This window comes from Pipra filicauda, unplaced genomic scaffold (genome assembly GCF_003945595.2).
Source record: "Pipra filicauda isolate LSUMZ 115617 unplaced genomic scaffold, ASM394559v2 scaffold185_size1782982_pilon, whole genome shotgun sequence".
Classification (NCBI taxonomy): Eukaryota; Metazoa; Chordata; class Aves; order Passeriformes; family Pipridae; genus Pipra; species Pipra filicauda.
In genome coordinates this window covers 208,877-225,947 of record NW_024104293.1, presented here as the reverse complement: position 1 = coordinate 225,947, position 17,071 = coordinate 208,877, and the positions used below count along the sequence as shown (strand labels likewise).

Sequence of the window (17,071 nt, the reverse complement as noted above, 5' to 3'; positions counted from 1 at the left end):
GGTGGGAGGGAGAAGGAAAGGAGCTGCTCTGTGATAGCAAAACCAATAAATGAGACTGTCAGGTGGAGAAATACAAATTTCTACAATACACTGTAGTTTCCTTCAGAACTGACACTTCTGGATTTTCATCACTGGCCCAGAAGTGTTTAGTCTTGATGAGGATGAAGACAAACCACAGAAAAAAAAATCCTGAGTGGATGGTGGGAGTCACAGGCTGTGAAAATTCCATCCTTGGAGATGTTCTCAACTCAGCTGGATGTAGGACCCAGCACAACAGGGCCTAAATTTGGCATTGGACCTGAATTTGAACTTGGCCCTACTTTGAGCAGAGCATTAGACCAGATGATATCAAGAGGTGCCTTCCCACAGAAAGGGTTTAAGAAGGCTAAGATTGTTTAGAGGAAAAATAAAGGGTTTGTACATATATATATATATATATATATATACATACACACACACACTTCTTATATCTCATCATACACTTGTACTCAGGTCAAAATCCCTGTGTAAGCCGGAGCTCTCCATGGCAGGTTTTAAATTGACAGCTGTAGTGGGTGGATTTGGGGAAGAGGCTTTATATTCCAAATAACAAATAGAACCAATTTCTGCCTTAAATACAGCACCAATATGACTTCACAGAGCAACTTTAGATGCTAATCTGATGTAGAATAACCCAACCATCTACACATACACACAATTTTTAAGGCAACAACTGATTTTCCTTCCTCCTCTCCTGCTTTAAGCTGCACTACAACTGCAAGCTTTATAGGATAGAATTATTCTGGAGGCATTAGTAGTAAAATCAAGCCGTCCACGAGATATGTGGGCAAGTAAATGCCAGAGGTAGTTAAGCTTAAAAATAAAGCAAACTGAAGAAACACCTTTGTTATACAGACTTAAAAGAAAGTGCATAAAAGAAAGCAGTACTTAAAAAACAGAGTTGGGCAGAAGAAAAGAAGCTGAGGAGCTGGTATATATCAGCACTGCCATTCAGGTCTGCACCTAAGTAAATAACTACTGTGTTCCTCATCTCACGCTCTCAGCTGCACCTCCCTGCTCTAATCAATGCTTTTAAAAAGATTTTACAGAAATTACTGTTGTCCATTTAATCCGGTGACCATCCAATAATTTAACAAAGAAAGGCTTTGAACTACAAATGAGTGGTGGGACTGAGATGCTGCTGTGTGCACTGCAGGGATTGTTTCCATCAGTCCCGTTGCCTCAAAATGAAAGACTTGGGAAACAAATATTTCTATTCCTTTCCAAATAGAATGACCAATAGATTGTTTTCCTGCTTGGAGCTTCTAAATCTTTCTTTGTATGTATGGACTTTTTCTGTCTGAGGAGCTTTATCTGGTTTCCTTTCCGGGTCACACATCACCACTGCTTTCAAAGCCTCTCTTCGCATACACAAAGCTCATGCTCCTACCACGTCCCCTTTTCTGCAGCATCAGATGGTGCGAGTCTTCTGTTTTGGGTGGCAACTTGTGTTGTTTCTAGCTGATGTAATTTATAAAGAAGGTGTGGAATTGCTCCTTCTCTTCCTTTTGAAGAGTGCTCCGTCCTTCTGCTGGACATAACCAGCTATGGAACTTCTGCACCGTGTACAACACTGCCTTGGTGACAGCCATTAAATTCTTCCAGTAGAGCTTTTCTCTTTCTCACTTCCTTTTCTTTACACACAAATTAAAAAAATCCTGAAGAACATTTGTTTAAAACTGTTCCAGACTCTCAAATGTGTCTCTAAACACAAATCTAAACTTTTCCCAGAGAGCTTTTAACGTGTCACTGCTGGTACAACATTCTGGTATTGCCACATCTTGTAAAATTCCATCTAGAATTGCACAGTTTCGTCAGGACTGGCTGATTTCTGCTTTAATTTTCACTTACCTCCAAATCTACGTAAAATAGTGCAAGTTAGTGCCGTCAGCCTGGTGCAATTTGCAGTGAGTAGCTGAAGTGATGAAGCCGCTGGCAGCTTGCAGCATGACTGGCTTTTTGAGAGTGAAGGAAGCCTGCTTGTATTCCCACAAAGAAATCCAACTTCCCTACTTTTGAAGCACTCAGTCCCTTTAATTACAATTTCTGCAAAGGAAGTGTTTTACCTGTGCCTAGAACCAACCAGCAGAGGTTGCCATTGATTTTTCCTGTTACCTACTCAGCAGAGCCTGGATTTCTTGTACCAGAGCTGAAATATTTGGCTGCCACGAGGGCTTGTTGTCAGAGTTGGGCACTCTAGGCACACACAGCGGGCACCAGCTGGGGCTGACCTGGGAACAAGGTGACTCAGTGGTCACTGTGACATCTGGGAGCTTTAGTAGTTCCCAGTCCTCAAATCTGGATGGAGCAGGATGCACTGAGCATCCTGTGGTCCACTTTATGTCACGCTTTACCTTTGCTTAGCTGATGTGCCCTTGTGCCTTTGGGGCTTTCTAATGTCCATTTTAAGGTGTTCTGGCCCTTTATGTCCGTGGTGCCAACGAGCCAGCCCAGGGAGGGGGTGGAGAAGTCCGGGTTCCTGCCATGCCTGTGCTCACCGTTGTTGTTCTCCTCCTCCCTCACAAGAGTGAAAAGAGGAGGAATAAAAATTGCTCCCTGTTATTCTGCCCATGGTATGGATAGCTCGGGCTTAACGCTGTGCTCAGGGGCTAAATTTAGTCATTAAATCTATTGTTTCAGCCATTTGCCATTGTGAGGTATCAGAGCAAGTTTAATATTTATTAAATCCTCCGATGGAAGACTTTGGAATGATCACACGCCCTTACTGCAAACCACTCTTACATTGCTGCAGTTTGTGCTGCCTCACATTGCTACAGACTTGTCATTCAGCTTTGAATATTCGCTCCAGGCAGTACTCGAAATACAAGATGTTAACCCAGGAGCAGCTTATTAAAATTTTGCCTGTGGTTTGCCTGGGAACTGAAAGGATTTAAATCATTGTAGTTTCTAATGACTTAGTTGGTTAAAGCCTCCGGTACCATCCCTGACCCATCTTTTGCTGATCGATAGCCCAAAATGCTGTTCTGTGGTTGGTATTTTGGTACCTAAAGCTGCTGTTTCAGTGTCTAAGGACGCACGGCGTGGCTGTGTGAGGTAACTTTGATGGTTGTACTCCTGTGACTGGGTTTATTTTTGGAAAGCACGAAGTAAACAGAAGTTCTGAGTCCTTAATCAGGGAATAGCAGCATCCGTTTGCAGGAGTAGAGAGCTCAGTTAATTGGGTTAAGTTTGGAAAGTAATGTGCTACTCACAAGTATTTGTATTTAAACTGATGTTGAAGCAATTAGAGATTGGTACAGTATTGAAACCAGGAGCAGATGAGTTTTATAATCTATATATTGAGGATGGAAGTAATTAATTAGGGGAAGTAATTAAAAAGGGGGGAGGGGCTGTAACTGTCTTTTAAGCAAGACTAGAAAATTTGTGTCAAACCAGGGCAGGTATTTCGCCAAGCAAAATTGTAACACCTTTGCCGAGGTATTAAACCTCCGCAGGTGACGCCTGAAAAGCGCCCCCGTGGCTCCCGGAGCGGAGCCCCTCGGCTGCCCCGGCTCGGTGCGGCGGGCTCCGCTCCGCTCCCTCCTCCCCGCCGCCCTTCCCGGTGCCAGCGGCGGCGCCATTGGATGTACCGGGAGCAGGGGAGCGGCGGGCACCGCTCCAGCGCCGGCGGGCTGCGGCGGCGGGAGGAGGAGCAGGAGCCGGGAGCGGGCTCAGGTGCAGGCACCGCTCGCTCGGGGGAAGCAGCGCCAGCCGCTCCAGCCGCACCGCGCTGACAGAACTCCCCGGCAGAGGATGCGTGTAGGTGAGAAAGCTTCTCTATTGCTTTAGCGGGGAATTAGAGGAAGGAGTGATTTTTTTTTTTTTTTGTATCGTTGCATTGTAGACAAAGGGAGCGAATAGCCGGAAATATTCTGGGATGTTATAAAACCTAAAAGGACTTTACAGCGTGGTGATACAAAACAGGAAATGAACTCCAAAAAGAACGCTTTCTCTCAAAGTACTGCGACAGAATTGAACATTGAGCTCTTCTGGTGTCTGAAATTCCTCCCGAAGACACGGCAAGGACTATTAAAATCATCCGAGAGATCCTGGTACTTTTAAAGAGACTTAAAGCAAATGCCAGCGTAATATCTGAATGACCTTGGAGATTATTTCATGTGGATTCATTAATTTTCACTGCCAGTCTTCTAGTCTCAGGAACTCTAGGATTAAAGATGGTTTTAACGTTTTAGGGGCCTTTCGAAAAACAAGATTGTATAGATTTAAGTACCTGCCTAATGGTTCCTGAACTAATCAAGCATTTACTTAGAACTGAACACAGAAGATCCTTTCTTTTAACATTTTCTCTCTTCATAACTTTGACTAAAATGAACAAGGTAATGTCCTGCAATTAGAAGAGCATTTCTTTTAAAGCAATTATTTATTATGCTGATCATCTAATAATTACAGAAACCCTAAACCCCTGAGAAGATGAACCTGAATAACAGAATAATGGAGTAGTAAACAATGGCAGCTTTTCTAGTCAAATCAGCATTTCATTAGCTTCCCAGCAGAATGCAGATGGAAGTTTCTGAGCTCCTTGTGTGGGGGTTTGTGAAATGATTCAGGTGTTGCTACAGAGGTGAGCAATATCATGGCTATACCTATGAAATCCCGGGTACTGATCTGCTGTAGCAGATATGGTAGAGTTTCCAAAGATGGTTATTTTAAATTGGCGTGGCTGAAATTAAATTCAAGAGGATTTATTTTGTCTCTGGGGACATTGAATTATGGGTCTCACATTAATAATTGTAATGGACTATAACTGTTTGAAGGAACTGTGAATATTGACATAAGTCTCCAAATTCTATTCTTAAATTATTTTCATTTTCAAGTGAATAGACACAATCTTCCTCATTGTATGTTAGATGTATGTTTTCTTTCTTAGGAGTCAGAGGACAAGTCTGCCTCATCCCCCACCCATCTCCCTCCAAATAAAATTCATTATTAATACCCAAACAGTGGTGAGTCTATTGGAATTAACCTTGACAAAAATGTTTTCCTTACCTTTCCAATGAATAGCACGGATAAGATGGAATACCATCTCCTGAATGGAACCAGGAAAGACAACATTAGAGGATGAACTTTTTCCTTTAGTTTTCAGTCAGTCTGTGATTTAAACTGAGACATTATAAAGATTATCTCCAGTAACTGCTGGTCCAGGAAACCTGAGCTGTACTGAGGTTCCTCCTTCCCTTCCTCCCCCTCTCGCCAGTATATTCCAAAGCAAAGGACTTTCTCAGGAAAATAAGCAGTCAGAGATTTCCCTCCCCTCCTTCCCTGGGAAATGAATGTGTCCCTTTTGTCAGTTTTTATTTCTGTATTTCTGGGTACCTGCTTGTTTTAGAAGTGCCTTGTGTTTGCTAAAGATGGGTCAAGAGCACTGGAGGAGCTGATCAGTGGCCTTTCTCTTTCTGGCTTTTGTTTTTCTTTTCTTTCTTTCTTTCTTTCCTTAAAGCCAAGGTGTGCCAGAGGTGATGCACTGATGCTGAGGAGGCATCAACAGCTATGGGACTGTAATCCCCTCCCATGTAAGCACTGGCAGTGTCTGCAAAGAGAGATCTGGAGTCGCTGGAGCAGAGTTTAGCTGCTGTTCAGCAGGTCACCTGCTCACTCAGGCTCAGATTGCAGTGTTCCCTAAGCACAAAGCATGAACCAGTCCCGATGGATTGAATGGAGGACTCTGAATATGAGCAGTAGTGTTATGAACATATCTGAGCACCTCTCCTGCCCTCTTGGATTTGGTCACTACAATGCAGTTGACGTCTGTATCCTTGAGACAGTCGTTATTGTCTTGCTCACATTTTTAATCATTGCGGGTAACTTAACTGTGATATTTGTTTTCCACTGTGCTCCACTCCTGCATCATTACACCACCAGCTATTTTATTCAGACCATGGCCTATGCTGATCTTTTTGTTGGAGTCAGCTGCTTGGTTCCTACTCTGTCACTGCTCCACTACCCGACAGGTGTCCACGAGTCCCTGACTTGTCAAGTTTTTGGATATATCATCTCTGTGCTCAAAAGCGTGTCTATGGCATGTCTGGCTTGCATCAGTGTGGATCGCTATCTCGCTATAACAAAGCCTCTCTCCTATAACCAACTGGTCACCCCTTGTCGCTTGAGAATCTGCATTAGTTTGATCTGGATATACTCTTGCCTGATCTTCTTGCCTTCCTTTTTTGGTTGGGGAAAACCTGGTTACCATGGAGATATTTTTGAATGGTGTGCTACCTCCTGGCTAACTAACGCCTATTTCACTGGCTTTATCGTGTGCTTACTCTACGCTCCTGCTGCCTTTGTCATCTGCTTCACCTACTTCCACATCTTTAAGATCTGCCGGCAGCACACCAAAGAGATAAACGATCGGAGAGCTCGCTTTCCGAGCCACGAAGTGGATGCTGCTGGGGACACCGGGCACAGCCCCGACCGCCGCTATGCCATGGTTTTGTTTCGGATAACCAGCGTGTTCTACGTGCTGTGGCTCCCCTATATCATATACTTCCTGCTGGAGAGCTCGAGGGTGTTGGAGAACCCCGCACTCTCCTTCCTGACTACATGGCTTGCTATAAGCAATAGTTTCTGCAACTGTGTGATTTATAGCCTCTCCAACAGCGTTTTCAGGCTGGGACTGCGGAGACTGTCGGAGACCATATGTTCATCTTGCACGTGTTTGAAAGACAGGGATGTGCGGGACCCTAAGCCGAGGAAACGGGCTAACTCCTGCTCCATTTAGAGACAATGGGCGCGTGTAATCAAATGCGGAGTTTCAGTAGTATCTGCTGTGTCTGGAAACTGGCCAGAGAGAAATGTTTACTTGAACAGCTTGCCGTGGTGTTAGAGGGAGTTTACAAGGGATTGTGGAAAAGGAAAAGGCTGCTGTGAGAGGGGTCACTGGACTCTGGGGGAATTGTGAGGAGAGCAGTTCCACAGAGACGATGAAGAAAGTCAGGACTAAAAACCTTCCAAAGGGCATGAAGTAACTACCAGTAACTATCAGAGGAGGTTCCTCGTAAAATAAATAACTTAGTTACTACCTTATGTTTTACCCCTTGTAGACAAGCTGTCCTACTATCTTTGTGTCAGAATATACTGTAGCCTTCTGAATCTCAATATATTTAAGAGGAAGCAATCAACATCACAGTAAGCAGCTATCCATAAACTATATACCTGAGGACTGTAGTAGATACTGCAGGTTAATAATCAGCTCTGTCTCTGCTCACATCCTGTACAATTTTCAGTTGTACAATGCATAAACCCTGCCCTGGGCATGATGCTTTGGGATTAACTGGCAGGTTTTGGTACCACTGTCAGAGGAGCTCTCCCTCTCCTTCTCATTTCCTCTCTTTTCCTCCATGCTCTGCATCCCTAGATTCCATTGCGTTCAGGGGGAGTTTAGTTCGAGGGCACCTACGAGGTAAACTGAGTTTCAGACCATTATTCCTGCAGAAAGCATAAGCCCTTCCTGGCTGGCTGGCTGACTGCAGCTGCCTGTGTCCAAGGACTCCTTCAGTCGATCCCGTTAAATCAGCACACGGTATCCATGTGGTGTCCTTTAGGGTGTACTAAAGCTTTTCCTTATTGACTCCACAGACACTCCTAATGCAGAGATGATAATGGCACATAGCAGTGTGTCAGCACTGCTTGGAGAATTCAAACTAACCAGCCCTTCTCTTTGGGAAGTCTAAATTGCTCGCTGTTGTAGCTGTCAGTCCATCGTGTGAACCTCGCTTGCACATACTGTACTTTTTTTATTTTTTTTTAAGGGAAAACGTAAATTGTGGTCTGTGCCTAATGTTTTCCTAGCACATGGAATAGGTCAATGCTACAGGGTTAAAAAAAACTTACACTTGCTTTAAGAGAAACACTTCTGTGCCATTGTTGAATAGCTGTTTGTTAGACAAGTGTTCTCAGAGGAGGTGAACAAGACAGTTTAGTGTTAATTACAGGTCAAGAGCTTCGGTATTTCCTTTTGTACTGAACTGACTTTCAGGTCCACTGATGAAATCTTTCTGATTTTGCAAGGGCGCACATTAGGTTTGTGTAATAAGTTGCCAGGGGTTCAGATGCATGCCAGTCGATACAATATTTAAATTATGATTTTGAGCCAAATGTAATTTTCTTGGATGGTTATTGGCTTTTAAAAAGGGCCCAATTATTGATTATTGGTGCCTTTTAACACTGCACTATTTTTCCTTCTTTCACCAAAATGCATATGTAAAGATTGTGCCTATTACTTTTTGTAATGGAAGCTGACCACCTGTGCACACTTGTGGTTTGACTCTAGAGCTCCCTTAATTCTGTACTCTTTGTTCTGTTGAGGTGGTTCTGAACCCCTGTACATTTTTTTAAAACCTGTAAGAAAGTTGAAACAATGGAATAAAGTAGTATTATGTCTATCAAACCCAGCCTTGGCGTTAGTTCCCTGATGTCACCCTCTGTTCTCTGAGAAAATTCTTTTGGGTGAAGGATTTCAAATTCAGACCTCAAAGCTGCTCACCTGTCTAAAACTGCTGTCTAAAACGTTCAGATACCAGTTTCTGGCATTGCACAGTTTTCAAAGCAGGTTCAAACATGACTTCAGACGTTCCTCGAGCTGAGCCGAGCTGTTGCTGACAAGCAGCTCTCGTAGGTATTAGGGAAAAATAAGTCCTGTCCTTCGCATGGATCTGGTAATGCTCCATGTCTGCAGGAACGTGTCTGCTGCCTTCTTGTGACAAGTTGCTGTTTATTTCAGAAGGCTCTTTTTGGCTGACTGCTGCTCTGTAAGGTTGTGTAACCCCGGCTGTTCTTACAAATACAGCTTGGGTTCACTTCGCTTTGTCATTAGTGTGTCATTGTGTCCTGCTCAGTAGGCCCTCGGTGTGCAGGGCTCAGGTGAGGAGCAGTGAAATACCTCATTTCTCACTGTTCCCAGGACTGCTTTCGTACCAGTAAAGTCATTTCATACCTGTGCTCCGGCGCTGGCCGCTTATTGCTTCTGCTTTTCGTTGGCACTTTGGGGGACAAGTTTCGGTGGGACCTTCTGAAATTCAGGAGGTCTAGGAAGTGCCTGAAGTTGAATTAACACTTAGTGAAGCCAGGCTGGGGGCACCAGCTGCGTGGTGAGCGTGGTACTGTAACTGCAGACGTGCAGGAGCACCTGAGGTAACTCAGCTGTGGCCGTGCCTTAGTTGAACCCTGTCGGTGTGACCTCAGCAGTGCAGTTGATTTTCAAGCTTTATTGCCTGAAAATGGGAGGTCAGAGAGAGGGTTTGGCCTCCGGGACTGCAGCACGAGGTTTACTCACCCTGGAGGGCAGAGCTAGTAATACATTCATTCCTCTCTACCGTGTGGAGTTGTCAAGTGGAACTGGAGATTTCCTTTTCCCTCAGGCTGCTCTTGGAGGCAGAGAGTATACTAGAAATCCAATACCCTGCAAAGAACTTGTAGGTTCCAAGGTTCTTCACCCCCTTTTTTCATTTTTTTTTGTTGAATATTGTTGCTGCAAGAACATTAATTCACTTACCTGGACGCTGAATTTCAGCTGCTGTAAAATCACATTTCAAACTGTTCTCTATAAATCTCCTGGCATCTGTCAAATTATACATCCTCAGCAGACTTAAATATTGCTTTTCTTCTTGCTGTTTCCCAGGTGACAGGATTTGACCTGGTGCCTGGTTGCATGAATCTTTTAAATTTAGTAAGTGTGTTTCATTTTTTGGAAGTGTTTTCTGAACTCATGATTTAAAATTTTTACTTGAGGGAGGTTTATTATTATTTTACTAATGCTGTCTGGGGGTTCCAGCTGGTGCTAAATTCTCTTCCAAAATCATAAGGCTGGACGTTTTAGTGGATTAAAGGAGTCACAGAAATTCCAGTCCCCCGATCTGTCATTTTTTATTTACATTCTGTCATTATATGAAGTCTCATGTTTTTGTACAGAAATCTGATTAAAGAATGAGACTTTTAAAGCTGGCATTTGGAGTACACATCCCACTTTCATGTGCCTGAAGATCTTTTTGATTTGTGAAATACCTGGTAAATAGGTGAGCAGAGACTAACTAAAGAAGTTGAGAGGAAAAATGTGTTGTTGATAACAGAGGTGATAAAAAGTAGCCATAAGAAGAAAACATACGTAAAATATTAAATGAAAAAATGAAGAGATAGACCTAATAGATAAGTCAAATAAATATATGTCCAAAACCCTCCTTTTTGCAGGTAGTTTATATTGTGCTCTTGCATTTCTCTTGAATACTTCTGTTGGCAGTGCCCCAGAGGCAATGTCAAGGGTGATTGCCTCACCATTTTTGGAACCTCATGTCTATCAGCCTCAGGAAAAGTCCTAAAAATTGTGTGATGGCAGCAAAAGCACTGCCACAAAAGTAATCTTTCCTTTACCAAATTTGATGTGCTTCCTTATTTTCTGGAATGGCTAAGAGATTTTCTCCTTAAAATACTATTCTTTAAAGAGAAGAGGAATTGTAGTGATGAAAAGCACGTTGATGTCTTTTAAAAGTTTAATTATTGTCCTAAAGTAAGATATTTTTCCCCTCGCTTTTGCTTAAGAATCCATTTTGTAGCTGTACTTGGTCAAGCACGAGATATTGTGCAAGGTTTATTTTTGTACTTCCCCCGCTGAAAAGTTGAGAAAAGTTACTTTACTGAGCCTCCTTTCACAGGTACAGTTTAGGAAGACCTTTTAGAATTCTTGGTTTTGTGATTAATTTAAATTCATTAGTGTTTGCCGGTGGAATATCCATAAGCACACTTAGTTTTTGCACTCAGCAAAAGTAGTAAAATGTCCTTTTTTGGGTAAATGACCCCAGGAGTCGATATTCCAGTTGACATGGAATGAGGAGTTCCGTCATTATCGATCTCATCGCGGTGTGGAAGTGCTTTCTCTTCCCGTGTGACAGTTGGAGCTAAACTTGTAAATACACTGAGGTTTTATTTTTTAAAGCTGGCGTCGGACTGCTGAGGATCTGTAAGTCCCCAAACTGCTGGGAATATCCCTTTAACAGCTCCCCAGCTCTGTTGCAGCGTCCCTGGAACACGATGGTCCTGGAGCTGAGTTTGCCAGGGAGCAGTGCCAGAGGTTCAGCAGGCCAGTGTTGCCGCGGGGGAGGAGTGTCAGTGAAGGTGGCAGTGGTCTCCCCAGCCATCCAGCAGGATCAGCTAATTTGCAGATCTTTCAATTTTATTGTCGTTGTCACCAAAAGGAGAAGTTCAGGTCTTTGACTTAATCCCTGCCACCTGTTCCCTCTGACTCCTTTTTTTTTTTATGGATGCAGTAGTGCCTCGTTCTGCTGAAGAACTGAATTAGATCGATTTGGTTGGGCTTTTTTGATTGAGATACTTCATGTATGTCATGTGAATGGCCAAAACAAAGGCGAATTTGTTAACAAGATGCCGATGAATTTCTACGCCTTTCCAGAAATGGCAGCATCACTGAGGTAGTTTTCCTGTCACCTGCAGCATTGCCTGGAACATTGCTTAAAGATTTTTGCTAACCAAATAGAGTTCAAGTAATGCCTGATTTTCCCCCCCTGTTTTACATAGACATGTTTAAATTTTTTTTAAGTTATGTACTGAATTTATATACACAGGTCTCTGCAGTCATTTTTCATTTGTCAACAGAAGTCTTTGCCGTTACAGCTGATGGGGTAAAAGTGATGTAGAAGGGTATTTAAGAGGAGCTTCCTTCTTGCGGACACTGATCTACTCTCTGGTGACCAGGGACAGCACCCAGGGAATGGTTGGAGCTGTGTCAGGGCAGGGTCAGGTTGGATCTCCGGAAAAGGTTCTTCCCCCAGAGGGTGGTGGGCACTGCCCAGGCTCCCCAGGGCAGTGGGCACAGCCCCAAGGCTGCCAGAGCTCCAGGAGGGTTTGGATGATCCTCTGGGGCACCGGGTGTGACTTTTGGGAATGGTCCTGTGCAGGGCTGAGGGTTGGACTGGAGGATCCTTGTGGGCCCCTTCTGACTCGGCATGTTCAGCGATTTTTCCAATCATTCTACAGTGCAATGATTCCTTTCCCAATCTAATATTAGGACAATCCTCTGGGCTCCGTGAGCTGTAAGTGCTGAAGGAGTGGGATGTGAATGGAGAGGAAGCCGTTAATGGCTCCTTGCCCCAGCACAGCCCCAAGAAAATACTGAAAACCCCTCACTTCTGCATCCATAGTTTTTGTGACCTCTTCTTTGTGCAAGGACTGTGAAAGGTAGGATGAATGTAAGGAAACTTTAATGCTTTCAGCTGCTCTGACAAGTGGCTAAGAAAAGTGATTTCAAGCAGTAAAATCTTTGGGATTTTATCCCAGCCTTATGCTGAGTGCTGCCAGGCTTAAACCTTTGGAGCAGGATGTGACAGCAGTGCTGAAGGATTTTCATTTTAACCACTGTGAGATCGGTCTGGACAAAGAAGAGGTGATTGGGTGCAAAAATGAAACTTCTGTAAGTGCAGTGATTACCAGGGAAAAGAGTTTTGCTTTTCCTGAGTGATGTTTATCTTTCCTCAAAGCCCACAGTCTAAAGTTTACAGCTGGCAGTGTTAGAAAAAGGGACGGACATCAAGGTTTTGAGAAGGAGAAGCTCAGCTGTGTCAGTGTGAATTATGTGAGGGCACTTCTGCGTCTTGACAGAATTGCTCTCTGTTTCTTATTTTTCTTTAAGCGAAATTAGATGTCTTTTTTTTCCTTTTTCTGGAAGTTATTTTGAATAAGCGCAAATTCTTCTCATCATGGAAGAAGTCCATTTGTCCCTTCCAACTCAGCATGTTCTACAATCCTATGAAGTAGTTAAATAAAGGATAGGGTGGTGGTTTGGGCAAGTTTAACAGAGGGTCCTGGGAGAGAACCAAGTATGTTGCTTGTGAAACATGTACTTGGAATTTCTTACAGTTTGGGCAGGAAAGTCTTTAAACACCTGTACAGGTGAGGGTTTCCAGTCCTTGTATGATCTCACCAGTGTTATTTATGCTTCTGCAAGTACTATTGACAAGTTCTTTGTGACATCTAAATTTAGATGTGACCAGGCAAATTTGTTCTGCCCTGGGAAAGGCAGAATCTCCTCTTCCCTTGGCTGTTTGGGGTCACCGGCAGCTCAGCACAAACCCATTTTTGGGTACCAGGATGAGGGATGTGCCTGCCCTCTGCTTAAACTCTTTCTCATGGAGTTAATCCTTCACAAAGGGGTGAGAGACAGGTGAGGGCAGCAGTGCCTTAAACTGCCTCAGCAAGGGTTTTGCAGAGCTCTGTTTATTAGGGCTTTTAATGGTAAGGAAATTCATTGTCATTAAAGAAAAGAGAGATCTATGTGCTACAAGTAATGAGTTATTATTGGGTCAAGAACAGATTAGTCTGGTTTTCATCTGTGCCCTCAATAGGCCAACGGAGCCTTCCTAAGAATTTGACTGTACTCGGGTGGATTTTGGACGCTGCAGTTTTTATGCAACTGTACGTACAGAAGGGTTGTAAACAGTCATTTCATGGCGAGGTTTCAGTGGCAGCTTTTTGTTCATTTAGGGGCCTTGGGGACCACTTTGTGGCTCGAGTTGGAGAAGCGCTAAGGGTGTGCTAAAACTGCCAAAGCCAAGACAACAAACACAGCCTAGAAATGCAAGACCTGTATCCACAACTTGTAATGTTGGATATTCTCCAGACAATATCTCATGTTGGCTTATGAAGGTGCCACACAGAAAAGCCAGAAATTAGCATGTGGTTCTGCTTATATTCGTTATCATAGTTAAATTTAAGATTTTTGATTTTTTGACTCAGGACTTCTGGAGAGCTTATTTTCTGTGATCTCTTACCTTGGGAACTTGCAACCAATTAATCATTTTCCTTTGCTGGCTGTACTTTACTTGGTCTCTGGCTTTTGGGGTTTTTGAAGTTCAGTTTTAAATTTGAATTTGCAGTCCAAGTTTGCTATTATGTAGCTGTGTTTTTCACTTGACTCACAGAGGTGAAAGCCTTCATGAGAGCACTGGAAAGATCATATCCTTGAAGGGAACTACATCCAGTCTGACATCTGTTTAGGCTGCTTTTCTTTGCATCTAAAAGAAGTGTTGCTGTACCTTGTTTACCAGATTTCAGGTGTCTTGGCAACAGCCTCAGTGACAGATGACAGGTTCTCCAACCTCTTCTGCTGGACTGAAACATTATTTGCCACTGATTTTATTTGTACATGTTGCTAACTAAAGAAACTTTGTTTTGGTGGTGAATGGGTATTTTGGAGATACTTGATCTGTCTGTTGTATTTCCTCTGGTTCTGATGGCAGAATAGGGGGGTTATTGCTTAAGTGCCACTGGAAGTTTTGTCCACCTTATCCCTTTTTTGGGGAAAAGTTATGTCTGTGGTGGTTGGTCGTTGATACAATTGTGCTTCAACGATCATCTTATTTTATGAATTTCATTGCATTAGTAATGCCTGTAATTTGAAAATCAAAATTGTAACAAAGTGCTCTTGTAATAATGGTATTGGTTTTGTTTAAAAATAAATTTATACCAAGACTAAAATTCTTCCTATTGGTATAAAGAGATTTGAAATGTGATGTGTGTGAGGAGTACCTGTTGGTAATTTATTTTGGGAAAGACTTGGATTTCAAGTGGCAGGTGAAATTCAAGAGATTAAATATAAATATTGGTTCTGAAGAAAAGCAGTCTTGGTTTTCATACAGTAACAAAATGAATTGTGTCTGTTTCCTCTAACTTGCTTATGGAGATGGTAGTTTAATGAGCCACGGCTTAGCAAAAAGTATTGAGATATTAGTAATTATAAAAATAATTATGAAAATTGTTAGAAGTCATCTCTACCATCACCATGGTGTGCCCAAGTGTAACTAGTCCATGTTAGTACAGCTGGAAGGAGTTCTGAGGAATGGCAAAGGGAGCTCCTCTTCTCTAGGGAAGAGTTAAAGTCTCTAGGATTTTCCATCCTAGAAAAGAAAGGATTGAGGTGCAGGGGAGTATGAGAAATCTGAGAGGTCGTGAATGTCCTTGGGAAGAACTTGGTGTAATCACTCACTGTTTCTCTTCCAGGGAAAAAAAAATAAAATGAAAAACTGTGAAAACAAACTGTGTTTAGTGAATTGTGGGATGTATTGCCAAAAGAGTCTCTGCATGGCAGAAGCTGACATGAGTTAAAAATCCAGGAAAATTCAAGGAGGAACAGAGTGTTAAGTGGTGTCCTTGTGCTTCTGGCCCAGGAGCCCGTGTGCAGCAGGTTCTCCAGGGCTGTGAGCCTGTATGTCCCACTGTGTTTGTCCTGTTCTTATCCTTATCCTTAGGCATCTGTTCCCAGCTGCTGTTGCAGACAGTGTTGATGCCAGAGGACCTACAGCGTCTGCCCTTCCCTTCCTGCTCCCTGCCCTTGGTACATCCTTATTACTCCTGTACTACCTCTGGATGTTTCTTTTCCTACTTGGTTCTGTCAGGAAAGGAATGCCCAGTTTACCTCAGCTGCTTTTTCTGCATAAAATTGTGAGTGAGGAATAAACATCTGTGGCTGTGTGTCTTTGTGTGTGTGTGGAAGGTGGCAGTGAGAGAAGTGTCAGGATGATCAACTGTCTCCATCTTTTCTTGCTATGGAAGCAAAACACCTCCTGGAAAAGTACCAACAAAGCAGTTGTGAAGTTCTGATGTCAAGTATTTAGGGGTAAACTTTTAACTTTTTAAAAAATTTGTACTGATGAGCCAAGCTATTTTATAGGCAGTCACAGCAAAAAGGGCTTCCTTAACCCTATTAAATACTGGGATTTTTTTAATTAAAACGGGATGCTGCAAAAATAGGATGCCTACACTAAGTTGGGTACCCCAACCAGGCTGCAGCTGGTTCAACAGAGCTCCAGCAGTCCTCTACTTCCTTGTGGCATTGGAAAACTTGTGGTATCAAACCAAGAGGGTAAAAGAAAGGGCAGGGACTGCCATGGTGTATTCAAGGAGGAACAACCAAATCCTTGATGGAATTTCCTTGCCCTGACAACCTGTTGTGGCTGATGACACATGACTTGTGGTGCCAACAACTAATTGGTATTTTCTCAAGTATTTCTGCAGTCCCCAAAGTTAACAGTGAAGCAAACAGCAAAGGCAACTACCTTTTAGAGCCGTGCTGAGGATCTTTTCCAATGACGCTGCTCCACTCCTAATTACAGCATATTATCTGTTTTCTGAAATAATATATTGAGAAATAAAACCAGAATTCAAACTAGATCTCTGTAGAAGTGGAGCTGATGTATTTACAGAGCTGGAAACAGCTCTGCCTGTCAGCAAATCTTCAAAACTCCTATCTCCTCACTAGGTTTTACAGAGAGCTGTTCCATCCTACTCTTTTCATTTTGTGATTAGATCAGTTAACTCCCGTTTGCCCCAATTACATTTCTCATTTGCTTTTAAAAGCAGTGTCAATAGTCCTGTGAACAAAAGATGATTTGTTCGGGTCCTTTCTTCGTTGGGTTTCAGTGGCTAAATCATGAAGTGGATTCTCCACATTCAGATGTGTTTTCCTGTGTTCAGTTCCATGTACTCCTGCACCTTCAGGCTAGCTTGACTTCTCTCCCTCTTCTTCCTTTTGTGGAAAAGGTGGGAAAACGTCAGGCAGAATTGCAGCTTTGGATGTCAGTGTTGAAGTTATTTTCATGACTGAGTTTATCTTGTTCATTTTCTTAGAGTAGGACTTAAGTGAACTTGCAGAAGCCAACAAGACCATGGGCATTACTTCTTATAACGTAATAATAATTTGAAAAACAATGTGCTGGTACGGAAAATGATGACATTTCATGTGGGTATTTGGTTTATATTGCGGTTTTGGGGTTTTTCTGTTACCTTATAGGAAATGCTCTTTAATTTAAAACACTGAAAAAGGAAGGTGTGTGGGCATTGGCATTTGTAACATGTCTCCTAACAATGTTTGCAATCTAGAAACCATCAAAACTTGGCAATACTTTAATCCAAAAGCATTTTTTGCAGCCTTAAAATATGATAGCTTGTTATTATTAATTATTATGTACATTTTAGTTCAGCCCTTCATTCCTGCTGCACAAAAATTCCTATTGCC

The 17,071-nt window shown here is 42.7% G+C and overlaps 2 protein-coding genes across 8 annotated transcripts in view; both read left to right on the top strand.

Annotated features, from left to right (window-relative positions):
• The window catches only part of RABGAP1L (RAB GTPase activating protein 1 like), a 245,133-nt gene that overhangs the window by 81,833 nt on the left and 146,229 nt on the right, over positions 1–17,071 (top strand). The window lies entirely within an intron of this gene.
• GPR52 (G protein-coupled receptor 52) lies at positions 5,596–8,443 on the top strand. The gene has a single exon (XM_027741733.2). The coding sequence runs from the start codon at positions 5,690–5,692 to the stop codon at positions 6,773–6,775; it is 1,086 nt and encodes a 361-aa protein (XP_027597534.1). The 5' UTR covers positions 5,596–5,689; the 3' UTR covers positions 6,776–8,443.

Excerpts from the sequence above, each read along its gene's own strand:
- GPR52 (XM_027741733.2), top strand. The coding sequence starts at position 5,690 with ATGAACCAGTCCCGATGGATTGAATGGAGGACTCTGAATATGAGCAGT.